We start from the raw sequence: 22957 nt of genomic DNA, 5'->3' as shown, positions 1-22957 counted from the left end.
GAGTGTGTACCAAAGATGACCTGCCAGCTCCAGGCCACCATTTGAGCCAGTCACCATCTCATTTAGCTTCTAGCTTCCTCGGTCAGGGGGACTTGTTCTGAATATAGCAGACTGAGACGCAGGTGGAAGGTCTTCAGCCTCTGAAGGACCCTGTAGTGCAATGGGCCCCGGAAGATGACCCAAATGGAAGAAGATAACAGACCCACCCCTCGGGCTATCTGATGTAGAGAAATTGAGTTGCAAGCCAGAATATTGCACAATTCCCATCAAATCTTCGCTATGTTCCCGGTGTCTTCTCTGACGAATTGATGACAAACCCCAAGAAGGTGGTCTGTTTGGATGGGGTCAGTAGGGACTTTTTGGCGTTGATGACAAACCTCAAACTTTCTAGCAACATAATCGTTGCCTGCCATTGGTCTCTGAGGCTGAACGGATCTTGGTCCATTATGAGGATGTCCTCCAGATAGATGATATCCCCTGCTTTCTGAGGGACTCTACAATTGGTTTCAACACCTTGGTGAAGTACCAAGGCGCGGAAGAAAGCCTGAAAGGCAGTTTTAGGAACTCATACACTTGGGCTGCTGCTGGTATTGTAAGAACCGGCGATGAGGTGGAAAAATGGGGGCCGTCGGGTATGCATCTTTGAGGTCTAGGCGCACCATACAGTCCTCCGGTTGTAACAGGACACGTAAGAGATGGATGCCCTCCATCTTGAAGTGTCTGTACACTAGCCAGCCATTAAAATCGCTCAGGTTGATGACTGGCCTTTGGCCTCCATCTCGTTTCTCCACTAGGAATAAATTGTAGAAGTCTATTTGAAAACCTTGTACTGTTCGCTGCACCCAGGCGTCGGAGGTGATAGCCTCCCAGCTGTGTAGGAACAAAGCTAAATGACCACCCATTTACTGATGCGAAATGAGACAGACACTTACCAGACTGGTCTGCTAAGAATTGCCCTCTGGAGGAGCCCCTTGCATAGGGACCTCGTTGTGCTCTCCTGGTAGTGAGGTATTCGAATGAGCGGGAGTGGTCATGATTCTTTCTGTAGCTCTGTCCTCTTGTAGGGCCTAGGACATAGAAGCAGCCGGCCGAGCGCCTTCTGCCATGGCCTGCCCCACCAAAATTGCAGAGGTGAAAGATTTTCTTTATCGAGGCCTGAGCCTTGTCGAGAGTGAAGGTAGCCACACATTTGCAGAGCTCCTTCACAAAAGTGTCCCCCGAAAAGTCCTCCTTGAGCTCCTGCCTCAGTGGAAGCAAAATCTCCGAGTTTGGGGTCAACTTTCATTAGTAAAAAGCGGTGTCTCTCTATGGACAAAATGCAGTTGGCGTTGCCTAAGAATATGATAGCGCTTTGTGCCTCTTCAGATGCATCTTCCAGAGGGATATTAGATCCCAAGGCCTCCGCCCCTTCTTTAATTTCCAGTATTTTTATAAGTGGTCCCACCACATCCAGGAGCTTGTCCTGGCAGGACTTCCATGACCTGTCAATAACCTCATATATATTTTTGAAGGACAGTAGCCACACAGGTGTCTATTTCAGGTGTGAGGCCTACCGTGCCAGCCAGAGTCGAGCGTGGACATTCTGCCCGGAGTTTGGCCTTGACCTCCTTTTCCAGCGGTTTCCAGAGCCGACCTGCCACATACTTGCCCACTTTAGGGGACAGAAACCACTCTGCAGACCTAGTATGTATTAAATCATCGGGGTCTAACATATCGGAAGGATCACTTGCATCTGGGGCAATTGAAGTGGAGGGAACTGGTGAAGGATGCCACGGGCGGAAGGACCTGCCTCATCTTTGGAATCTCAATGGGAATCGTCATTGTCTCCATCAGGAGAGGGTGGGGGAGCAGAAAGATCACCTGGGGCCAGGGTGTCTGTTGCTGTCCCCTCATCCGGTGAAATAAGGTGCGCAAGGAATGCCTTCTTGCCTTTCAAAGGTGCTCCGGTCCAAGCCTGAGTCTTATTTGTGTTTAGTGGGGATTTGCTGTGCCTGGTCAGGATCATTGAGAACTTGCCAGGTGTGTGATCTGTCCAGAGACAAATTCATGAGACCTAAGAAGGTGTAAGTCAGCTGCATAAGCCTCCTTTCTAAGGGTTCCACTGCAGAGGCCACTGCATGATTGATGGTTATATCCACTGCCTTTTGAACTCATTATCTAGCGGGTGGACCATAACTGACTACTCCTCAAAATAGTCACCCTCCATTTCCAGTATATATGGCCTCAGATCGCGCCAATTAGACAGGGCAATTAATAATCACTTTAAGAGTGCTAGGGCATATTGGAAACACCTGGGGGTGCCAGGAATGTTTTTGCAAGTGCTGAGAGCACAAGGACTGATAGTCCTAATTTCGTGAGCCCTGGGTGCGAAATGTGGCCCTTTGCGAACCATCATGAATGTAGTGTTCTGCGAAGCACGCAAACAAGGGTCTATGCCCAGGGGTTGCAACACGCCTTAAATTTAACCAGTACTGAGAATTAAGTACTGCCTGGAACCAGCCCCGAAGCTGCGCTTCAAACCTGCAGCAAAGTGCACCCTAGTTCAGACCTGGTAAAGAAGTGTGTCCGCCGCTTGATTTGAATAATTACAGACCCCTGGGGGGCGTTATGGCTTCCATAGGCGGCTTGGAAGAGGCAGTACCTTCGTAGGGATGCCGTCAAGTCAGTCAGACTGACTGAAATGGGTGCGGATCCACTGCGGAGCAGCGAGACGCATCAAGCGTGTCACAGCAGGATAATATGTCCTCTAACTAGGGCAGGTCTTCACTGCACTCATGCGGACTGAGTGCATAAAACAAATGACAGCCATGAATGGAGCACTGAATCATGCTTTTGCGTTGGGAATCTGCAAAGCCCAAAGCAAGTACAGTATTAAAACAATTTCATTACAAGGCAAATACAGTATTGGAGAATGTTTACATTTTGCGACAGATAAAAAGGAAGGGACTTATCTCACTGGAAGCAGGAAAGAAAGAGGAAGTGGCTAAAGGAGGCGGGCTGTTATGCAAGAAGGTGGACTGCTATTGGTTGAACTTTGTTTGTAGTCCTTTCCCCTGGGTGTTCTGGGAAAGGTAGTTTTGTTGAGTTGAAGTCTGCTGGAAGTATAATAAATAAGAAAGATGAGTATAATCCTCACCGCCGGTCCTGACATAGAATTGGGCTGCATACAACCATGTTGGGAAGGCATGTTTCCTGTAAACAATCCAGGAATACACATAGACTGCAGATTTTACTCTGATTACTAGCTCAAATGTGTCATGTTTGATTGCAAACTTGAAATCCCTAAAATTATGAGAATATGGAACATAGCAGTGTTAAACATTATAAAACATCAACACTTTGAAGTATACGCGAACAATTAGTGCAACATTTGTTTACTCACTCAAAACAGTATTTTTCCAGTCACTCTAACAATTGGGCAAAACACGGTGATTACATTCCTTAGCAATGAATCATTGAAACTTCATTTAGGAAGGTGTACAGAGAACATTACAGCTTTAATCAAAGTATTGTAAGTACATACCATGGTGAAAGTATTGAATGACCTAATATTTAGACGCAGGCACAAATAATCATGGAAAGAGAAAATTACCCTGGATACACAAAAATAACACACATCATCTATAGATATACATTTCTGATGGCTACTTCTAACAGCTAATTCCTAATCTTAGAACTTTCCCCGCCGCCCCCAGGCACCAGACTGGACCTGGAGAATTTTTTAGCTGTGCTTCCACATGCCTTCAGGTGGCCATGAGCGGGTCTGCACTGATCTGTACTGCCCCAGTAGTGACAGTGCGGAGCTGCATATAAGCTCCTGTCCTACAAACTGACATCAGTTCCTTTCTTTCCACGCCTTCTGATGCAGACCTGGAGCTCTACTTCCATCTTGTCGTTCTTCCAGCGACTCTTAAAAACGACTCTTGAACATAGAGTTAGGAAATGTTTCCATGCAGGTTGATAAACCTCCACAGTAATATTGTCTTTCAACTCCACAATCCCCAATCCATTTTGGGGTCCCCAAAAACCTTTCATAAAGGAGTTATTGCCTCAACTCTATAACTAATGAGATAAACAGTTCATAAGCAGGGCTTGTAAGTATCATGATGAACAGTTGTCTTGCATTTAAACAACTTTATGTGCAGCAGTTTAATACCATCGTCATCCTGACTCGATAAATGCTCACAATACATTTCACTGAACTTTGTTCAATAAAAATTCTGCATTAAACATTTAGCCAGAGTATAGGTGTAAGCAGACTGTCTTTGATTACACACTTCCCTGAGTGAAATTGATTATAATCGTGAATCTAACAAGCACAGAATTATTAATAAAACATTTTAAGATATGATTTATAACAAGAATTTTTTTTTTTTTACTGTATGTAGAACATTGATTTAATAGACTGAAGAAATGGTATGAAAAAGATAAAGAAAAGTGAAATGAAAAAACAAGCTCTTTTGACACTCTCTAAGTGGTGCAGGAAGAGGGATGACTCCGTATAGGAGAAAAGTCTTAGGTTCTGTGCCAATAGGCTTTGTGTCTCTGGAGGTGACTGGCGCTCCAGAACATTTTCCTGGTCACCAACCTCTTGGCAGGGCCTAAATGCCAGAGCAAATAAACTAAGCAGAGATTGCATGGCCCTTCACGAGTGGCATCTACATTCCAAGGGGGGCAGGGCATATTCGACCATTAGGGAGATCCCTCGCTAGATCTTTTTGCTACGATCGAGAACATACAGTGTCAATAGTTTTGTGTGTTGGAGTCTCAGCTAGAACACTCGTTAGGAGACGCATTCCGTCGGGAATGGAACAAGGGACTCCTGTATGCCTCCCCACCACTGCCTTTCCTGCCCGAGTTCTGAAGAAGATCAAGAGCTTATGTCACCGAAGTGACCCAGATTAGGTGAGGAAAGTGTGGTACCTGGAACTCCTGATCATGAACCTCCCCCCTACAGTCAGGCTACCACTTCTGCAAAACCTTCTGCTTCAGCAGCAGGGTAGGGTCCTTTACCCGAACCTCCATATTGTACACCTCCATGTGTGGAGATTGAGCAGTGGCAATCGACTGGGTTTGATTTGCCATTTGAATTGGTGGCTGTCATGCTTGCCGCCAGGCACCCCTCCACTAAATTCATCTGTGGTGGGTGCTAGGACAAGTTTGTAGCCTTGTGTAGTACCGGGGACATGACCCCTTACAAGCGAAGCTGTCGGATGTCCTTTTGTTTGTTTTGTCTTTAGTGCAGCAAGACCTTGCAATGGGCACTGTAAAAGGTTCTTGTGATGACGTTCATTAAAGGTTTGGCACCCATGTTCCTCCCAAACAGTTTATGGTACCCCAGTGAAACCCTAACTTTATACTGACATTACTCGTACGTATGTCCTTCCAGTCTACGCATAGTTGTTCCCTGCATCTCCTGACTCTGAAAACTATATTCGTCATTGCAATTGTGTCAGCTCATCGCATGAGTAAGCTGCCAGCACCTTCTAGCAAACTGCTCTGCCATATTCGTTCCTAACAGATTGGTGCTTAGGCCTCTGGGCTCCTTACTGTACAGTTTACCTGTATTCTCTGCTTCCCTCACCCCTACAAGGACTTGGACCCAAATGGCTTTAGTTGTTTATCTTGATCGTCCCAAGGACCATTGAATGGACCATCAGCTGTTTTCTGACACAGATAAAGAGAAGTTGGTGCAGAAGAGGACCCTACCGAAATGGATAGTCCTCTGCATCAAGATCTGCTATGTAATGATCAAGACGAAACCCCCATAGGATTTGAGAGCCTATCCACCAGAGCGAAGTGTTAGTATGAGGGGTGCCAGTTCTTGATATCTGCCAGGCTGCATCATGGTGTTGGTGCATATATTCATGAAGCGCTACTGCCTTGACAGCCAGATCCAGTGGGAATGAAACCTTGTCTGCTCTGTTCTACAAGACTTGCTGGTTTGAATCCAATCCACAGTCCCTCCACGTTGGGGAGGCACTGCTTTGGTATCTATTCTAAGGTGAGGAATACATGGTTGGAATTATCCATCAGAAGGACATTCTGCTTACCTTCAGTAACTCTTTTTGATGAATACTTTAACCTCCGATTCCCAGTGGCCTCACACCTCCCCATTCTGTGGAATAGCCTCTCTTAACATCTTGAAAGGTCACCAGTTAGTGATCAGCACTGTGTTACCAACAGTTGTTCAAGCTCTGCAATTGAGGGCACTGAAATAGAAAGAGACAAGAAACTGGTGTCAGTGTGCAGGGATGGCATTCCATTTGACTCCGCTTTGTCGCTTCTGGGGTGGTATGGAGTTGGTATGGAGTTGGTGTGGAATTGCACAGCTCCATCTGCGCAATAGTAGCACTGCTAGGAAATTCTCCAGCTCCAGTCTGGAACCTGGGGGATATTCTTAGATGGGTAATCTGCAGTTCAGTAAAGTATTGCCTAAGGTAGATAACTTACTCTTCCCATATAAAATAAGTTTTAATTTTTTTTTACACATATAGGAAGAATGTATGATTTACACATGCAATCATCAGACGATCTTCATAGATTGACTAAGGGACTATTACTAGATGTAGAAAAATGGGTTTCTGTTGCAGTAACCTCCCCCCCCACTTTTTGCCAGGTTTCTGATGCACTTTGATTTGATGTGTCCTGGGTCCCTGCCAATCAGGTTCCCAGGGCCTGTGTTCTCTCCCCAAAACTGTACCTTTGTACACCCAATTGGCACCTCTCTTGCCACATGTAAGCCCATTGTAAAAGGTACCATGGGTACCAATGGCACTTTGACCAGGGAAGGCCTTCTAAGGGCTGCAGCACCTATTGTGCCACCCTTAGAGGCCATTGCAGGCTGCGTGTTTTAGCGCAGGGAAAAGTGAAGAGTCGACATGGCACACATCCCTGTGTGCCATGCCTGCAACCCACTGCCTGGAGCCTAGGTAAGTCTCCCCTCTAGCAGGGTGCACTTGCCCCCAGATGAGGGTACATTTGCATGAGCACTGTACCCCTAAAGTATCTAAGTCCATTCTTAGACATTGTAAGTGCAGTAAAGCCATAAAGAGTATATGGTCTGGGAGTTGGTCATCACGAACTCCACAGCTCCATAATGGCTTTACTGAAATCTGAGAAGTTTGGTAGCAAACCTCTCAGCACTTTAAACCTACACTGATGACAGTGTGGAATATAATGTAAAATGCACACAGAGGCCATCTTAGAGATGCCCTCTGAAAAGCGACCAGCCCTGATGTAGTTCCTGAATGGCTACCCGCCATTTTCCACCACCAGACCGGTTTCTGGACCCCTGGGTAGAAAGCCTCCGCTCTCTGGGCTCAGAAACAAAGCCCATCCTGGGCAGAGGGTTCAACCTCCTCCCCCAGGAATGGGCTGGGTCCATGAAGGGGAAGCTTCAATTGACTGCCACCTTAATCAGCTGTCCCTGCCATTTCTGATGCCCTCTTTGGGCGGGAGAATCGGTGGGAAAACTTAGTTAGGAGGAGAGGTGTGCTCACCTTGGCCAACCCTACCCCCTCAGGTGGGGGAGAAGAGGTCAAGCACACATCTCAAGCTCCTCCATCTTGAAGATGAGTGGACCCAGCCAATTAGAGAGAGGCTCATGCCCCCTCCCACTGGACGATGGCATATAATCAAGGGTGTACCCACCCAAAGGAAGGGAACTGTCGGTCTCGACCTGCACAGCCCTGTAAACGCCCATAAATTTAGTATTTGGGGCAACCCTGAACCTTGTCTCCTCAGATTCCTGCAACCTGCGAAGAAGCATGACAGAAGAAGTCGCAGAGCAGAGGAGACTGTGAAGAAGAACTGACTTGGCCCCAGCCCTACTGGCCAGACTGCAGTTTTCAGAGAACCTGCTCCAAACGTCGACTTGTCCTGTAGCCAGAGATCTCCAAAACCATTGGGAGGACTGACTGCCTCCAACAAAGACCGGATCTCCTGCGAACAGCAGCTTTGTTAAAAAAAACTCCAAAGACAGAGTGAGCCTGCTGAGGACAAAGAAACGTGACGCCTGGAACCACCACTGCACCCGTCGCCTACGGCCCGAGTCCAAGTGGCCCACAAGTCCCAGCAAAGTCCCCCAGCGAATCAGAGTCTGAGTACACTGTGTGCTTACCGCTCCAAGACTCCCCGATGTCGCCTGCAGCCTCTGCATGGAGACCCCCCCAACCGAGAGCGGCCCGGTAAGGTGAAATCTGAACTCAAAAGGCGTTCCTGCGCCCTGGATAAGAGGACATACCAGCCCTTCCGTTGGTTCATTCTAGAAGACTTACTGGACTGAACCTGCAACCAAATTCCAAAACCCGCAACCCCCATAGGATTGCATTGGGCTCCCTACACCTCCTAAGCACCCTGCATCCTGCCACCCCTGTGTTGCTGGTGGTGTGGATTTGATGCTGACCTGGGACCCCTTTGCCCTGCACTTAACCCTAGGAGCTTGGCTCCCAAGACCAAGTGGCCTGCCTGTGAGCAGCACCCAACCGAGTTGCCCCATAGCCCCTTTGGGTAAAATTGGGCCTCTGCTCTCTTCACCTGGCGGCCCTAGTGCAGCTGGTGGTGCGATTTGAGTGCCGAACTGGACCTTGGGGAACCGTGGTCCTAACCCCCAAAAGCTATACTCGTAAGTTGTTTACTTACCTGTAAACCGCTAACACTCTTCTTCCTTCCTTAGGAAGAAGGATGTTACGAGTTTTTGTTCCTAAAAATGTTCTGTTGGACTGACTTTTTGTATGAAAACCAAAGTAACTTTCTTTGAATCGGGAATTGTTGTACTTACCTGTAAATTGTAAGTCCCCTTGTGTGATATCTTGACATATCACCCCAAATACCCAAAGTAACGGAAAAGTAATCAAAAAGTAATCTTCCTGTATTTTGAACTGTTTTACAAGTAATACCAACCTGTAATCGATTTCAATACAATCACCAATTGCATTTCTGTGTACAGCCTTGCATTTGAAAGTATTTCTTACTTGCCTGTGCCAAGTCCTGCTTGGTTCTACAAAATAAAATATAAGTATACCTTTTTATTCTCACCTAATTGGTCTGGATTCAGTCTCTGACTGTATGCCATCAGCCTTGATGGAGTGAATACAATAAATGCTTAACACACCCTCTTGATAAGCCTAACTGTGCGCCCAAACTACCACAAAGAAAGCTGTTAGCACTAGTCTAATTTAGCCTCTGCTATACCTCTGGGGACTCTCTGGACTCTGTGAACACTATACCTTACTTTTGTATAGTATATACAAAGCCAGCTAGATTTAGTACAGTCCCATGATTGGTAGGCATTGTCCTTCAGAAAGCCAGAGAGTTTAAAGTCCTAACAATTGACAACAGGTTTGAGTGCACCACATTTGCTCTAGCCTATTGGCTTTCAAGACCGTGTGATCTGACCCTGGTGTACTCTCTCCAGTGAGCCTGGCTACCTGGAGTGAAGTTTGACACACCCAGATACTCCATGCACACCCAGACCCTGTACCCTGTAAGAACATAAATTATGTAGAGAATTGTTGATTTGACTGTTATCTTTTGGCTGTCCTTTTTCTCTGATGCTATTGGGCTCTTTTACCTAGAACAGCACTATTGTGCCTTGTGGAGTGATGCAGAGGTTGTCTCTTTCACCATTATTTTTTAACGTTTATATGCTCCTGAGCTTTCCTTCCCTCATTATTTATAGAATTAAATGAGATGCTGTACTAATTGTTTTACCCATGCTTTATGTGAGAAGGTAAGGTTTAGACAGAGTTGCGCTAACATTGAATAACTTTAAAACAGATTGTGACATTTGTTTTCAAACAATCTTGTGGTTTACCATTGTCCACCCTTCAGAATGAAATGCTTAAAACAGCATGATAAATTGAGTGATTGGATGCTCCATTTAACTTCTTTTTGAATTGTTCTCTGATTTTTATCAGATCTATTTGGAAACGTTTCTTAGCGGTAGCTATCATAAGAAACCAATTTTAGTTACTGTTCTTTCTGGTTTGGGTTGATGAGGGGCACACCACTGATCAGACTTCAGGCTATTAAAATCAGATATATTAAGTGGTATAGGGCCTGTGTGGCTTTACTCCGTCAACTGATTATAAATGCAGTGTAGTCACACACAGACACTGTAGTGGTGGGTAGCTCTTTTTGAGAAAAAACTGGCAGTTAATTTACAATCCTTCTATGGCCATCTGAAATTCAGAGTTTTGTGTGAAGCATGACTTTTCCCACAATATGTTTAGTGAAATGTATTACATTTTTCACCATTTGTTGGTATTTATAATTTGATTCTCATTGTTCTCTTGCCTCTTCTTCAATATATTTGTCAGAAGTTTAACATAAAATTGAGAGGAGACAAAATGGTGAGGAGTTAAGAAAGGAAGAGGGGGAGAGAGAACTGAGGGGAGGAGAAAAAAGAGGCACAGAATGAAGGAATGAGTGGCTAGAAATGGAGAGGCGGAGAAAACAAGACAGCAGGTCTCTCTGAAAAAGTGAATAGGGATAATTGTGTCTGTGAAGAACTTGTAAATGTTTTTATTTCTTGCAATGCAATATTTTCTATTTCTAATATGTAAAACTTCAATTTCATTTTGCTAATTGAAAGTAGAAAAACCAAGCCTGGTTGTAACTATCCTGCTGGGGAGTTTTTTGTGAGGTAAAAGATTTTGATACACAAATTATGAAGTTCACCAACTTATCTGTTTCAGAGCTGAGGCATCTCTTCGCCAAATAGCAGAACTCAATCCATATGTCACTGTCACTTCATCTACCTCTCCTCTGGATGAGAATACAGATCTCTCCTTCCTCAAGCAGTACCAGGTAGGGAAGATACAGTCATATTTTATTATTTGGAAAAAGACATGGGTTCCTGTATTTATACTGAATTCCACGCAGATTTTAATAATTTCTGTTGAAACATTTTTGATAAAGTGAGTATGGTGGGTGCTGTCACTTAATAAAAATGTAAAACGTTTGCGTGACTGATTGCAGAGATGTACCTTCACAGCAAAGAAAGGTGTGTCTTGAACACACATCAGAGAGCTTCTTTTAATAGGCAAATGTTATTTTTTTTTAGAGTGAAAAAGACACAGTAAACAATCTGCATGTCTGTGGAATAAACAGGACTGCAGTTAAGACATTTCCGGATCACACATCCAGCCCATTATGTTCCCACCACCGGACATCCTTGTGTCTCATAAATAGGTCGTTCCTGGCGACCACACAAGTCCTCAACCTTTCCCCACTCTCCCAGTGAGGGGGGACCGAAGACCTCCAGTGACATGGAATTTCTCGCTTGGCAACCTTTGTGGCGACTCCAACAAAGGTCGACTCCATCCTTCATCCCCCTTTAGGAGCTCCAGTAATGCAACTCTGTGGGTAAGGGCAAGTGGACATTCCAGGGCCAGAGAAATTTCCCCTTCAATCCCTGCCCAGAATTGGATGACAGCGGGGCAAGCCCAGGCCATGTGAAAGAAATCAGTTTGTGCTAAGGAGAATTGAGCACAGCAAGGCTGAGGGCTTGCTCGAAATTGTCGCTGATGGGTCAGGTATGTGAGATGTAAATAGTTGGGCTGGATCATGCTTAGCTGAACGGGGATGACCAGCTCCCAGGAGGCCTAACTGGCCTCACGCCAGTCGTCGTCATCCAGGTCTCCCACCCAGGCCTTCCACCCCCTCTGTAGATCAGTAAAGCGGTCTGGAGCTTTGACACAGAGGGATCGGTAATTTGGGGAGATAGCGCCCTTGCCCAGGGTCCCCATCAGAATCTTGTCTTCAAGAGGGTTAAATTTGTGTGTACCAGTAGCTAGGTGTTCTGACGGGGCGTGTCGCAGTTGCAGGTAATAATAGAACTGGGTATGGGAAAGTCAATACTGTTCCTGCGGGTCCTGAAATGACATCATAGCACCTCCTTGCCATACCTCTCCCAGAAGGGTATTTCCTATTTTGTCCCATTGTGTAAAGCCATGTAGGCTCACCGTATGATTCAACCACGTCCCTTGCCAAAGCAGGGTCATTTTGGTGAGTTTATGGTCCCACTTGATGAGCGGAGTGCTGCTTTCCTGCAGAGTAGGGATGCTCTGCTACGGTCGGGGAGGGACAGGGAGAGAGGGCTCCCATAGAGCAGGCCTGTAATATTGTTGAGACCTAGGAGGTGTAATTCCATCTGATAGTCAGGGTCCTCCCTTCCCCGTTAAACCAGTCATTAATGGTCACGATTTGGGCGATTAGTTAATAGCCGTAGAGGTCCAGCATCCCTATCCCCCGATTGTAGGAGGTAGAGTGTATGGCATGAACAAAGGCCACTCTGCGACAACCTTCAGTCCAGTTAAAGGTGGTGATCCTAAATGTCAGTGAGTGGAGCCATTGCCTGGGAATCCGGTGCGGGAAATTTGCGAGGACGTAAAGAAAACGTGGGAGGCACATCATTTTGAAGGGAAGTTACGCTACCGTTGCAGGTCTCTGGTCAGCAGTGTTATAGGGGGCTGCAGTTTAAGATTACACGCTAGTTCCGGGAGAGTGGAAATATGGATGCAGAGGTACTTAAAGGAGAGACAATGTAATAGGATCCCGGAGCACCAAGAATTCCCATCCGTGGCGCCTGACACCAGGACCAATAATGACTTGGATTTGACTATCTGAAGCCCAGAGGATTCCTCATATAGGTGTAGGATCTTCAAACATCTGGGGCCGACAATGTCGGGTCCTCCTGGAATAGTAAGAGCTCATCTACGTATAAGGGTATATCCACCTTCAGTCTCCCCCCACCTCCACCCAAACCCCCCCCCCCCTCTCTCCCGGGACCACCCCCGCATCCGAGCGCCATATCTGATAAGACTTGCCATTGGTTCAATCGCTAATGTGAATAAGAGGGGGGCAGCCCTGACAGGTGCCTCTACGGATCGAAAAAGATTGCGCGAGGATACCGTTAACCCGGACCAGTGAAGTAGGCCTATCAGAAAGAAGGGTGACCATTTTAAAGAAAAAGGGTCCAAAGCCCTCAAGAAGGGCCATGCAACAGTCTCAAATGCTTTCTCAAAATCAATTAAAAGTAAGGCTGTGGGTGCAGTAAGGCAACTCACCTGGGACAGAGCCAACTGGACTCTGCGTATACAGAGACATGTATCCACATTAATCGGGGTGGAGCAGATGTAGGCGGGACCGACTCAGGCGGGCAGCTAGAACTTTAGTAAACACCTTGATGTCCACGTTCGTGAGAAAGATAGGCCTTTACGAGGAGCACGGGTCAGAGGGGTGCCCTGCCTTGGGTACTACAACATTGGTAGCCAAGTCAATGGGAAAGGACCCTCAGTCTGCCACTTCCATGTATAATGCCAGATTAGGAAGCAGGAGGATTCAGTAGAGCTTGAGGAACTCAACTGGGAGCCTGTCCGAACCCTGTGTCTTACTCGAGGTCAATTCTGACAGGCCTCAGTCAATCTACTCAGCCGCGATTAGTCGTTCAAGGTCGTGAGTCAAGGACAATGGGATCTTGGGCAGTGGGATCTCCACCAATAGCGGTTTTTCGAATTCCCACACAGAGGTGGGGTTTGCCATATAAAGTGTACGGTAATAGTCCTCGAAGACCTGCGCCACCTCTGTGACACTCTCACAGCAGCATCCTGTGGTCTCCTGAATGGAGGGTACAAGTCTGAATGCTGCTTCCCTGGCTATCAGCCAGTAGAGGAGTTTGCCAGATTTATCACTGTGTACGTATGCATGCTAAGTCAACGCTCTCCAATAATGCATGACCTTTTCCAAGGATAGCTGTTTCAGTCAGGATCCGGCCAGTGCGAGTTGATGGGCTAAATCAGCCGATGGCCTGTGGCATGTCTGCCATTACAGGGAGATGATCCGAGCTACTAGGGCAGTCACCTGCGCCACTGTCTGAGTTTCCTTGTTGCGGATATAAACCTTGATCAGGTCCTGGAGAGCGGGTTTGCTAGACGCTCAGAGTGTCCCAGCTGAAGTCACTGTGCCGGCATTCAGTCTGAAGAAGGCCATGACCTCCTACTCTACGTAGTCTGCACATTCCTGATCCACCAAATACCAGGCGTTAAAACGCCACATGGGTCACAGGTGTCCCTGAAGAGGGCCTATCTGAAGGAGTAGGGCAGCATGATCTGAAATGCGGGGAGGGAGGATCTGGACACACGTCAAAATGAAGTAAGTTGGAGGCTGGGAGCCAAATCTGATCAATATGCAACAGTGTTTTATGGGCTACAGAAGCATGGGTGTTCATGCATATGGAGGGGTGTCAATGCTCTATGCATCGCAGATACCCATCGAGTCAGCCAAAAGAGAGAGTTGGGAGGACTGAGTGCAGCGGCCAGGCCTGGGGAGGGGAGTGGGACAAAGTGCTCAATGCAGGATTGGGGACATAGTGAAAATCACCTCCAATTAGAGTAGTGCCTGGGGAAGGGTTATTAGGTGGTCACATAGTGACTCCAGCGTTGATTGAATCTGTTGTTGGGCAACATAGGCTGGTAGAAAATTATATGGTTGGCCCACAATCCCTACATAGCGTCCCTGGGGGGGTCATTGTGCGTGACAGATACCACCAGAGGGAATCCCTGTGCAGCAGAATAGCCACTTTTCGGGAGCTATATGAAAAGCCAGAGTGAAACACCTAGTCATAGCCGAACTGACCAAGGAAGGAGCATTATATGCTCAACTGGTGGGTCTCTTCAAGCAAAACCACCTCAGGGTGGATGTGCTTCACATATTGGCTAGTTTAATATGGTCTAGCAAACTGTTGACATTCCATGATAAGACCTAAACCATCAGAGACCAACGGTAGGTTGGTCAAGGTGGTTGCCCCGTGAGGGAGCGGAACGGATACCTGATATACAGTGGTCACAAAGGAGCTGGAAGAGACAGCAGAAGGCAGTGAACATGTGGCATGTGTCAGGACAGTGGTGACTGTGTGTGTAAATAAAACAAAACAAACAATGAAACAATAACTATCTATCCAACTCCTCACACTTCAACCCTGAAGTAACTTTCATCCCCACCCAAAGCACATCAACAAATAACTAGGGCCTGAGTAGTTCTAAGAACCCTGAGTGCACCGCTGAAGAATATTAGTGCCTGACAGGAATTTTAGTATATCATGGTCACATGGATACAAAGAAATGTCATCTCTACCCCTCCCGCCAACTATGTCCCAGTTGTTGTACTTATCAAGGTAGCACCCCATATACAGCACAGTTCACTGTGGGTGTTAGCAGGATCATTCTGCCACACACAAGTCTGCAGTTATAACGAAGGTGGCATGTAGTTGTTGTCCGGGTATTAAACAGACCTGGGGTGGCATATAGCAAGGGTCAGGGATTTCAGTTGAGTCCACTTCACAGCCCCTCCGTGGGCCGGGTTGAGCTCTTCGGGAATGGGGTATCTTCCTTCACGGGGGTCTAGACCCACCCAGGCCACCACGTCCTCCGAGAAGCATGTGTGTCGTAGGTCCAGACATTCCGTTGCCCATTCCGAAGCCTGCTCCGGAGTATCAAAGAAATAGGTCATAGAGTTAAAATTGACTTTAAGTCGAGCAGGGAAGAGGAGATGTCAAGGGCCCGGAACATCTGTTTGATGTCTTCAAAGGAGCTTCTGCGTTGCTGGACTGCGTGGGTATAATCTGGTAAAATCATGATCTTTGCTGTTACGAAAGTGCAGGTCCTGACATTGACAGGCTTTGCAGAGAATGGTGTCATGGTCTCGATGGTTGAGGATGTGGGCAAAGATAGGACAAGGGGGAGCCCCCTTGGGACGCTTCCCAACCAAGGAACGGTGTGACCTCTTCACAACAAAACATTGAGAAAGTTTAGCAGCGGGGACCCAGGACTGGAGCTAATTCTCTAACAGATCGTCCACACCAGATGCTTCAATCCTGTCTGGGAAGACAGTAAATCGCAGACTATTCCTCTGCAAATGATTCTCTGCATCTTCTGCCCCCTCCTCCAGGGACGCCGCCACAGAGAGCAGCTTAGAGACTTGAAGTTTAAGGGTTACCACCTTGTCTTCCACTGTAGAGACTAGTTTTGCTTCTGTAACCCATTCGGTTACATTGAGGAGGTTTTGTCGCAATAGGAAGACATCCACCTGGGCATCACTGATTTGGGCCTCAACTACTGCTCTGGAGTCCTGGATCACCTTAAGGATTGCATCTCGGTCCGCCAGTGCTGAGGGATCAATTACTGGAGAGGGCTCCTCAGCGGCTGCACGTGTGCCAGTGGTAGACCTGGTGTACTGTCCATCTTAGTTTGTGCCAGCGCCGGAAGGGGGGGGGGGTTATCCTTTCCTATCCCCAGACGTGTGTCAAAAGGGGCGAACAGGTGAAGGCCGCATTCATGGGCAGGTGGCACGCTTGCCCCACCCGGGCAGCACAAGCAACCACCACCACTGGCGGGACACCCAGACACTGGTCCGAGGGCACCGACGGAAGATGTGAAGGCTGGAAGGCACCGTGAAGCCAGGTCCAACCGGCCAGTTCCAGTCCGTGCAGAGAACAGGTGTGTGCAGTGCAGGCCACAACACCTGTGGGGTCAGTGTCCCCCGACGGGCCCTCAGAAGTATGTCCCCCTGCATCTTGGAGATTCACAATTTGGTCCAGCTCATCACCAAGGGAGTGTCAAACAAGGGGGCGGGGGGCAGATGAAGGTGACATGTGCAGTCACGGGGCCCGCCTGCCCCATTCGGGCAGAACAAGCTGCCACAATGGCTGGGGGGACCCAGATACCAGCCCAGGATTGCCAGAGGAGGTTTAAAGGGATGGGAGGTGCCACAGAGGCGCAACTAGAGCCAAATTTCGGGAGGGGCTACGAATAATTTCGGGGGGGAGGCTGACTCTTCAAGTAATATGCAGAGTGGAGATGCCGGGGCTCTAAGAAGGGGTGAAAAGTAACACAGCCTCATTAGCACGTAAATGGTCTTTTAAAGACCTATGAAGTACCCGGGTGCGGCTATGTGTGTGCCCGGGAAGCTGTCTCAGCCCGGGCTGCCACACACGATGGGGGGGCTGAAGCCCTTTGAGCCCAATGGGCATTGCGCGCCTGAGGTGCCACGAACCTTGTCCGGTAGGCAGGGTTCAATCAGCATTATACAACAATGCGGTGGGGTTTCTTGCGAGGCGAAGCTGTGCATAGGGCGAGGCTCTATGTGCGATGGTAGGGTGGGGGCAGAGAACTCCCCTCTCCACAAAAGTAAGTTCCCCTGGGTCTAGAAGGAGCACAGTGCAGGTCTAGTTCATCAATGTTGAAGGATGAGAACAAGGATTGGGTCACCTTCAGTACCGGAGTCTGCCAGTGGTGAGGAGCCACTCACCTAGAAGTATGGTGCCACCTTGGATGCCCCAAGAAGGTTGCAAGGTACATGAATATCTGCCCCTCCCCGTCAGTATCAGCTTCCCACCTCTGCACGGTCGTATGATGGAAAGGGCCTATTCTGGCCTCAGGTTGATGGAGAATGTTGGTTTTTATTGCCCGCGTTTCCTGCCCACCTCTAATCGAATCCCAAGTAGGCCATATTTATGGCCGTTGGGCTCAATTGCGAAAACGGGTAGGCGTATTGTGTGGTGGTCAGCAGTCCATCGCCAGGGCTCGTCCCCGCCGTCGGCCAGTCCGGCCTCTAGCTGCCGTCGCGGAGGGCTGAGGGGAGAAGCAGGAGAGAAACCAGCTTGCGCTGATTGGAGTGCGGGGAGGCGTGCTCACATTAGCTCCGGGTTGCGCCCTCCATGTTGGGCGCGAGGAGTGGTGAGGCGAGCCTTCGCCCGGCTCAGGAGTGATTTCTAGAGCAGCCGCGCAACAGATGCAGGCTTCCACAGTACCTGAGACTCCCACTCCCTAGAGGGGGCAGTCTGTGGTCGGTGTCGGGGAAGGATGGCCTGAGATCGGGGCAGGGCTGCGGGAGCCGAGTTAAAGTGCTGTTCGCTTTATAGCTGGCAAGCCACGCCCCAACACACCAGAAAGCTTAAGATGTATTCTTTTCCTGACTTGCTACATTGTAGACAGAGGATATTTAAATTTTTAAGCACAATGTTTGTATCATTGTAGTTTTTCTTTCTAGTATGCATTTTCTTACCAGTAGTAGTATCACTCATGTTTTTACAAAAGTTGTAACAAGCTCTGTGCTAGAAGATAGCATTAATGAATCATTGGTATCATACAGGCAAACGTGTTTGCATAGCAAGAAAATTTCATGGAAATTAACAACTGTATAATCTGTTGTTTTCTCTACTGGGTGTCTATACGGCCTTTGTTTAAAGAGAGGAAAACAGGAGGGTTTTTTTCTTTCAGAAAATGGTAGTAAAGTTGTGTATGTTTTTTAAAGGCAACAAACCCTCAAAAGACAGCTAATTGAGGTGCGAGTATGTGGTACCAAGGCCTCATTTTGGAATTATTTTCCAATATCTTGAGCTGCAAAACAGACATAAAAAATATTTACAGTCCTGAATGTTTAGTAAGCAGATTTGTAAAAGTAATTAAGTTTTATATCAGTGGGTTTGCTTAATCTCTGATGTTTGTCTGCATTATTGTGGCACAAAAGATTGCTTATATAATTATGATAAATAGGGATACCATGTTTCTTGGGTCCATTATACCTGTAGGAAGTGTCATTTTCTTGTTTTCCAGCATTGGATGTTCCATAGATTCACATGGTTGAATCATTTCCCGTCTTCAGACTAGTGCTCCAAGCCTTGCCCGAGATGCTGACAACAGGCTATTTGGCATCTCATCCCACCACAATACTTCTGCTTTTCTACGCAAGTATTGATTCATACGATCCTGAAATGACTGTGTTCTCCAAACCCCCTACTACAGGATACCAATTGCTAACCTGACTCTTCCACCATTATCCTCTAAGTCTTTTATCCAAGCCAGACAAGAAGCACAGAACATCTCAAAGCTATGTCCAACACTCCTCAAGGCTATGCCCACCACACCTGGTCTCTAATTGCCCACCTTAGCTCACACCTTTATACGTGTTGTGCAGCTGGCCATGGAAACAAGCACTGTCTTTAAACCACAAGAGGGCAAAGGCAAGTAAAAGATAAGGCCAATCAAGAAGTCCAAAGGGACTCTCAAGTTCACAGAAACAGCTCAATCTGCCCTATACAGCTCTCAGCCCTTCTTGACCCTGATTGACTGCCTCGTTGCCTGACACCTATTTGGCCAGCAGACAAGAAAGTGGATACCAAGTGTTAGATGCTGTGAGTGTTTCAAAACGCTGTGTGAAATATTCAAAATACGGCTTTCTGACATCTTTGGCCACTCGGCATGCTTAGTGCCCCTGCCCCTTGGTGTTCTGAACTTCAGCACCTCCATGATGTTGGTCTAGCTTTTTTGTCTGCAACACCACTGACATAGAGGTCATTTTACTTGTTTGCTAATCCCCTCGTTTTCACAATACAACCAAGATAATGCATTGAACACAGCCCATTTGGCTCTAGTGACAGTTACCCAACTTTTAGAAAACTGCTGCATAAATACTGCAAATGTTCCTTTAGAATGTGCGGGATAGTCAGTGAAGGTCCCAACGACCAACACAGGTCTCAATCATGTGTCATCATTATCCATGTCTGAGCCACTGCATTGGCAAACGTCACTAGTGCTAGTAATATAGACAGTTATCGAACACTGAGAATGAACTGTAGCTTTCTTCTGTGAGCCCAGGCACAGAGAGCCTTCTCCTCTCCTCAGACATTGCAATCCCAACTACCTCCCCAAGGAAGATGGCTTTACCAAATCCTTCTCAAGGAAAATGGTGTTGCTTGCTCCTTTCATGGGCACAGGAATAGTCAAGAATCTACAATTCCTGAAACCGTGCTACGAATTCCCCCTTCTGAATGAATGGCAGTCAGTTATGGTTAAAACAGTTGCACATATTAGAGTCTGACACGAAGGAAAATATAGGATATTTAATATCAGTCAGCCATAGCTGCCAAAGTTTCAGATTGCTATGTGTGACATTTTCATAATTTCAGAGTTAATATGAGTGACATTTCAACGACTATGACTGACACTTTCTGGTGAGTAAAATTAAGCAATAATGTTGAGGGAAACAGGTAAATATCGGCAATTACATCCATTTGCGCAATGAAAAACTCTAAGTGTCTCATCATTGGCCACAGGCGGTATTATTTCAAAAGGAAATATGCTCATCAAAAATATCAATAGCTGACTGAGCAGTCCGCCCTGGTCCAGTGAGCCGCCACCTACCTGCAACGCCCTGCTGGCAGCAGTCATCATCACACCAGCCGCAGCCTGTCACTACAGGCTCTGGTCCAGTGAGCCGCCACCTATCTGCAGCGCCCTGCTGGCAGCAGTCATCATCACACCAGCCGCAGCCTGTCACTACAGGCTCTGGTCCAGTGAGTCGCCACCTACCTGCAGCGCCCTGCTGGCAGCAGTCATCATCACACCAGCCACAGCCTGTCACTACAGGCTCTGGTCCAGTGAGTCGCCACCTACCTGCAGCGCCCTGCTGGCAGCAGTCATCATCACACCAGCCACAGCCTGTCACTACAGGCTCTGGTCCAGTGAGTCGCCACCTACCTGCAACGCCCTGCTGGCAGCAGTCATCATCACACCGGCCACAGCCTGTCACTACAGGCTCTGGTCCAGTGAGTCGCCACCTACCTGCAGCGCCCTGCTGGCAGCAGTCATCATCACACCAGCCACAGCCTGTCACTACAGGCTCTGGTCCAGTGAGTCGCCACCTACCTGCAACGCCCTGCTGGCAGCAGTCATCATCACACCAGCCGCAGCCTGTCACTACAGGCTCTGGTCCAGTGAGTCGCCACCTACCTGCAGCGCCCTGCTGGCAGCAGTCATCATCACACCAGCCGCAGCCTGTCACTACAGGCTCTGGTCCAGTGAGCCGCAACCTACCTGCAACGCCCTGCTGGCAGCAGTCATCATCACACCAGCCGCAGCCTGTCACTACAGGCTCTGGTCCAGTGAGCCGCAACCTACCTGCAACGCCCTGCTGGCAGCAGTCATCATCACACCAGCCACAGCCTGTCACTACAGGCTCTGGTCCAGTGAGTCGCCACCTACCTGCAGCGCCCTGCTGGCAGCAGTCATCATCACACCAGCCACAGCCTGTCACTACAGGCTCTGGTCCAGTGAGTCGCCACCTACCTGCAGCGCCCTGCTGGCAGCAGTCATCATCACACCAGCCACAGCCTGTCACTACAGGCTCTGGTCCAGTGAGTCGCCACCTACCTGCAACGCCCTGCTGGCAGCAGTCATCATCACACCAGCCGCAGCCTGTCACTACAGGCTCTGGTCCAGTGAGTCGCCACCTACCTGCAGCGCCCTGCTGGCAGCAGTCATCATCACACCAGCCGCAGCCTGTCACTACAGGCTCTGGTCCAGTGAGCCGCAACCTACCTGCAACGCCCTGCTGGCAGCAGTCATCATCACACCAGCCGCAGCCTGTCACTACAGGCTCTGGTCCAGTGAGCCGCAACCTACCTGCAACGCCCTGCTGGCAGCAGTCATCATCACACCAGCCACAGCCTGTCACTACAGGCTCTGGTCCAGTGAGTCGCCACCTACCTGCAACGCCCTGCTGGCAGCAGTCATCATCACACCAGCCGCAGCCTGTCACTACAGGCTCTGGTCCAGTGAGCCGCCACCTACCTGCAACGCCCTGCCTGCAGCAGTCATCATCACACCAGCCGCAGCCTGTCACTACAGGCTCTGCTGAGTTAGTGATACTCGGCACACTGAGAAGTTGACAGGCACCACAGTAGCTCTTACAGTCACCTGATTTAAAAAGAGTGATTTAAAAAGAGTTCGAGGAAGTGACTGCTAACATAGCTTAAACGTGTCAGTGAACAGGTAGACCTCAGTGTGATGCAGAGTTCCCAGCTGTAACAGGGCAGGCAGGCTGCAGCTCAGAAGGTGATTAAGACTGTCGCCCTGCACACCATTAGAGCAAATGTTTATTAGCATGATGGGTAACCCCGCCTCGTCATGTTAGGAAGCGAACACCACACTTTACAGTGAAAATGTAATAAAACTTTACACACAGATCACCGGTGTAGTCCATCGGAATAAACTGAGGCGGCGGTGACCACGGCAGACGTGTGATAGACAACATTCACAAACATGAAGGCCATGCGGGGGCACACGTATACAAATATATCAAATATATGTAAAGTGATTACTGCTGACAGTGTCTGCTCTAACACCCTCTTTCAGTCTGCTTACAAGCCTAATTTATACATTCAGGATTAGCAATTTAGGCCTAGAAGATTACCTCACTGAGGCGAGCCCGAGCAGATGGCAATTGGCAGGCCTTGGCCGCAACGCTTCGTGGACTTCTGCGGCAATGCATGGCCGCATTCTGGCTCAGCTGTACGTGCTGCTTCTGGGCTGTTGAGGAACAGCCCTGCCAATTATCACGCAATGAGCGTTAGGCTAACGCATTTTAGTGCGGTGGTCCGCATTACTGCACTGAAATGGAAAGTCACACATTATAGAACCTCCGCAGTAGTCAAGTCAGAGGCTACTATAATGCGCCATAGTGTCTGCGAAAGCTGTAGCAGTGCAGTCAGTGCGCGCTGTTCCTGGCAGGTTAAGGGGGATGGCTCAGAAGCTTGCAGCTCTAGTTGCTGCACTGCTACAATGTTATACATTAATGACACCCGACAGCGCGGAATTACGTCAGGAATCAGAGCCCAATGAGATAGTGTCCGTTCGAGAGACACACTTTTATAGGCCCACCCCCCCCCCTTTTTTTAAATATTTCTAATAATCATGGCAGCGCAGAGCTGCTGTGCTTGCACCACTGTAAAGTGGTCCCGTAACCGGACCGAACCGGTTCCTCGGGAACAGCGCACACTGACTGTGCACGGCTACAGCTTTCACAGACACTATGGTGCAGTATAGCAGCCTCTGACTTGACAACTGCAGAGGCGCTATAATGCGTGACTTTGCACTGAAATGCGTTAGTCTAACAC

General features: G+C 48.2%; 1 protein-coding gene across 2 annotated transcripts in view; it reads left to right on the top strand.

Annotated features, from left to right (window-relative positions):
- UBA6 (ubiquitin like modifier activating enzyme 6) overlaps positions 1 to 22957 on the top strand; it is a 658681-nt gene that overhangs the window by 119266 nt on the left and 516458 nt on the right. For both annotated transcript variants that reach the window (XM_085636514.1, XM_085636515.1), the window contains one exon: positions 10701 to 10812. In XM_085636514.1, coding sequence (XP_085492640.1) covers positions 10701 to 10812 — 112 coding nt within the window. The remainder of the gene's footprint in view (positions 1 to 10700; positions 10813 to 22957) is intronic.

This window comes from Triturus cristatus, chromosome 2_1 (assembly GCF_964204655.1).
Source record: "Triturus cristatus chromosome 2_1, aTriCri1.1, whole genome shotgun sequence".
Classification (NCBI taxonomy): domain Eukaryota; kingdom Metazoa; phylum Chordata; class Amphibia; order Caudata; family Salamandridae; genus Triturus; species Triturus cristatus.
The sequence above is the reverse complement of the archived record's forward strand: the minus strand, read 5'-3'. Positions and strand labels throughout refer to the sequence as shown.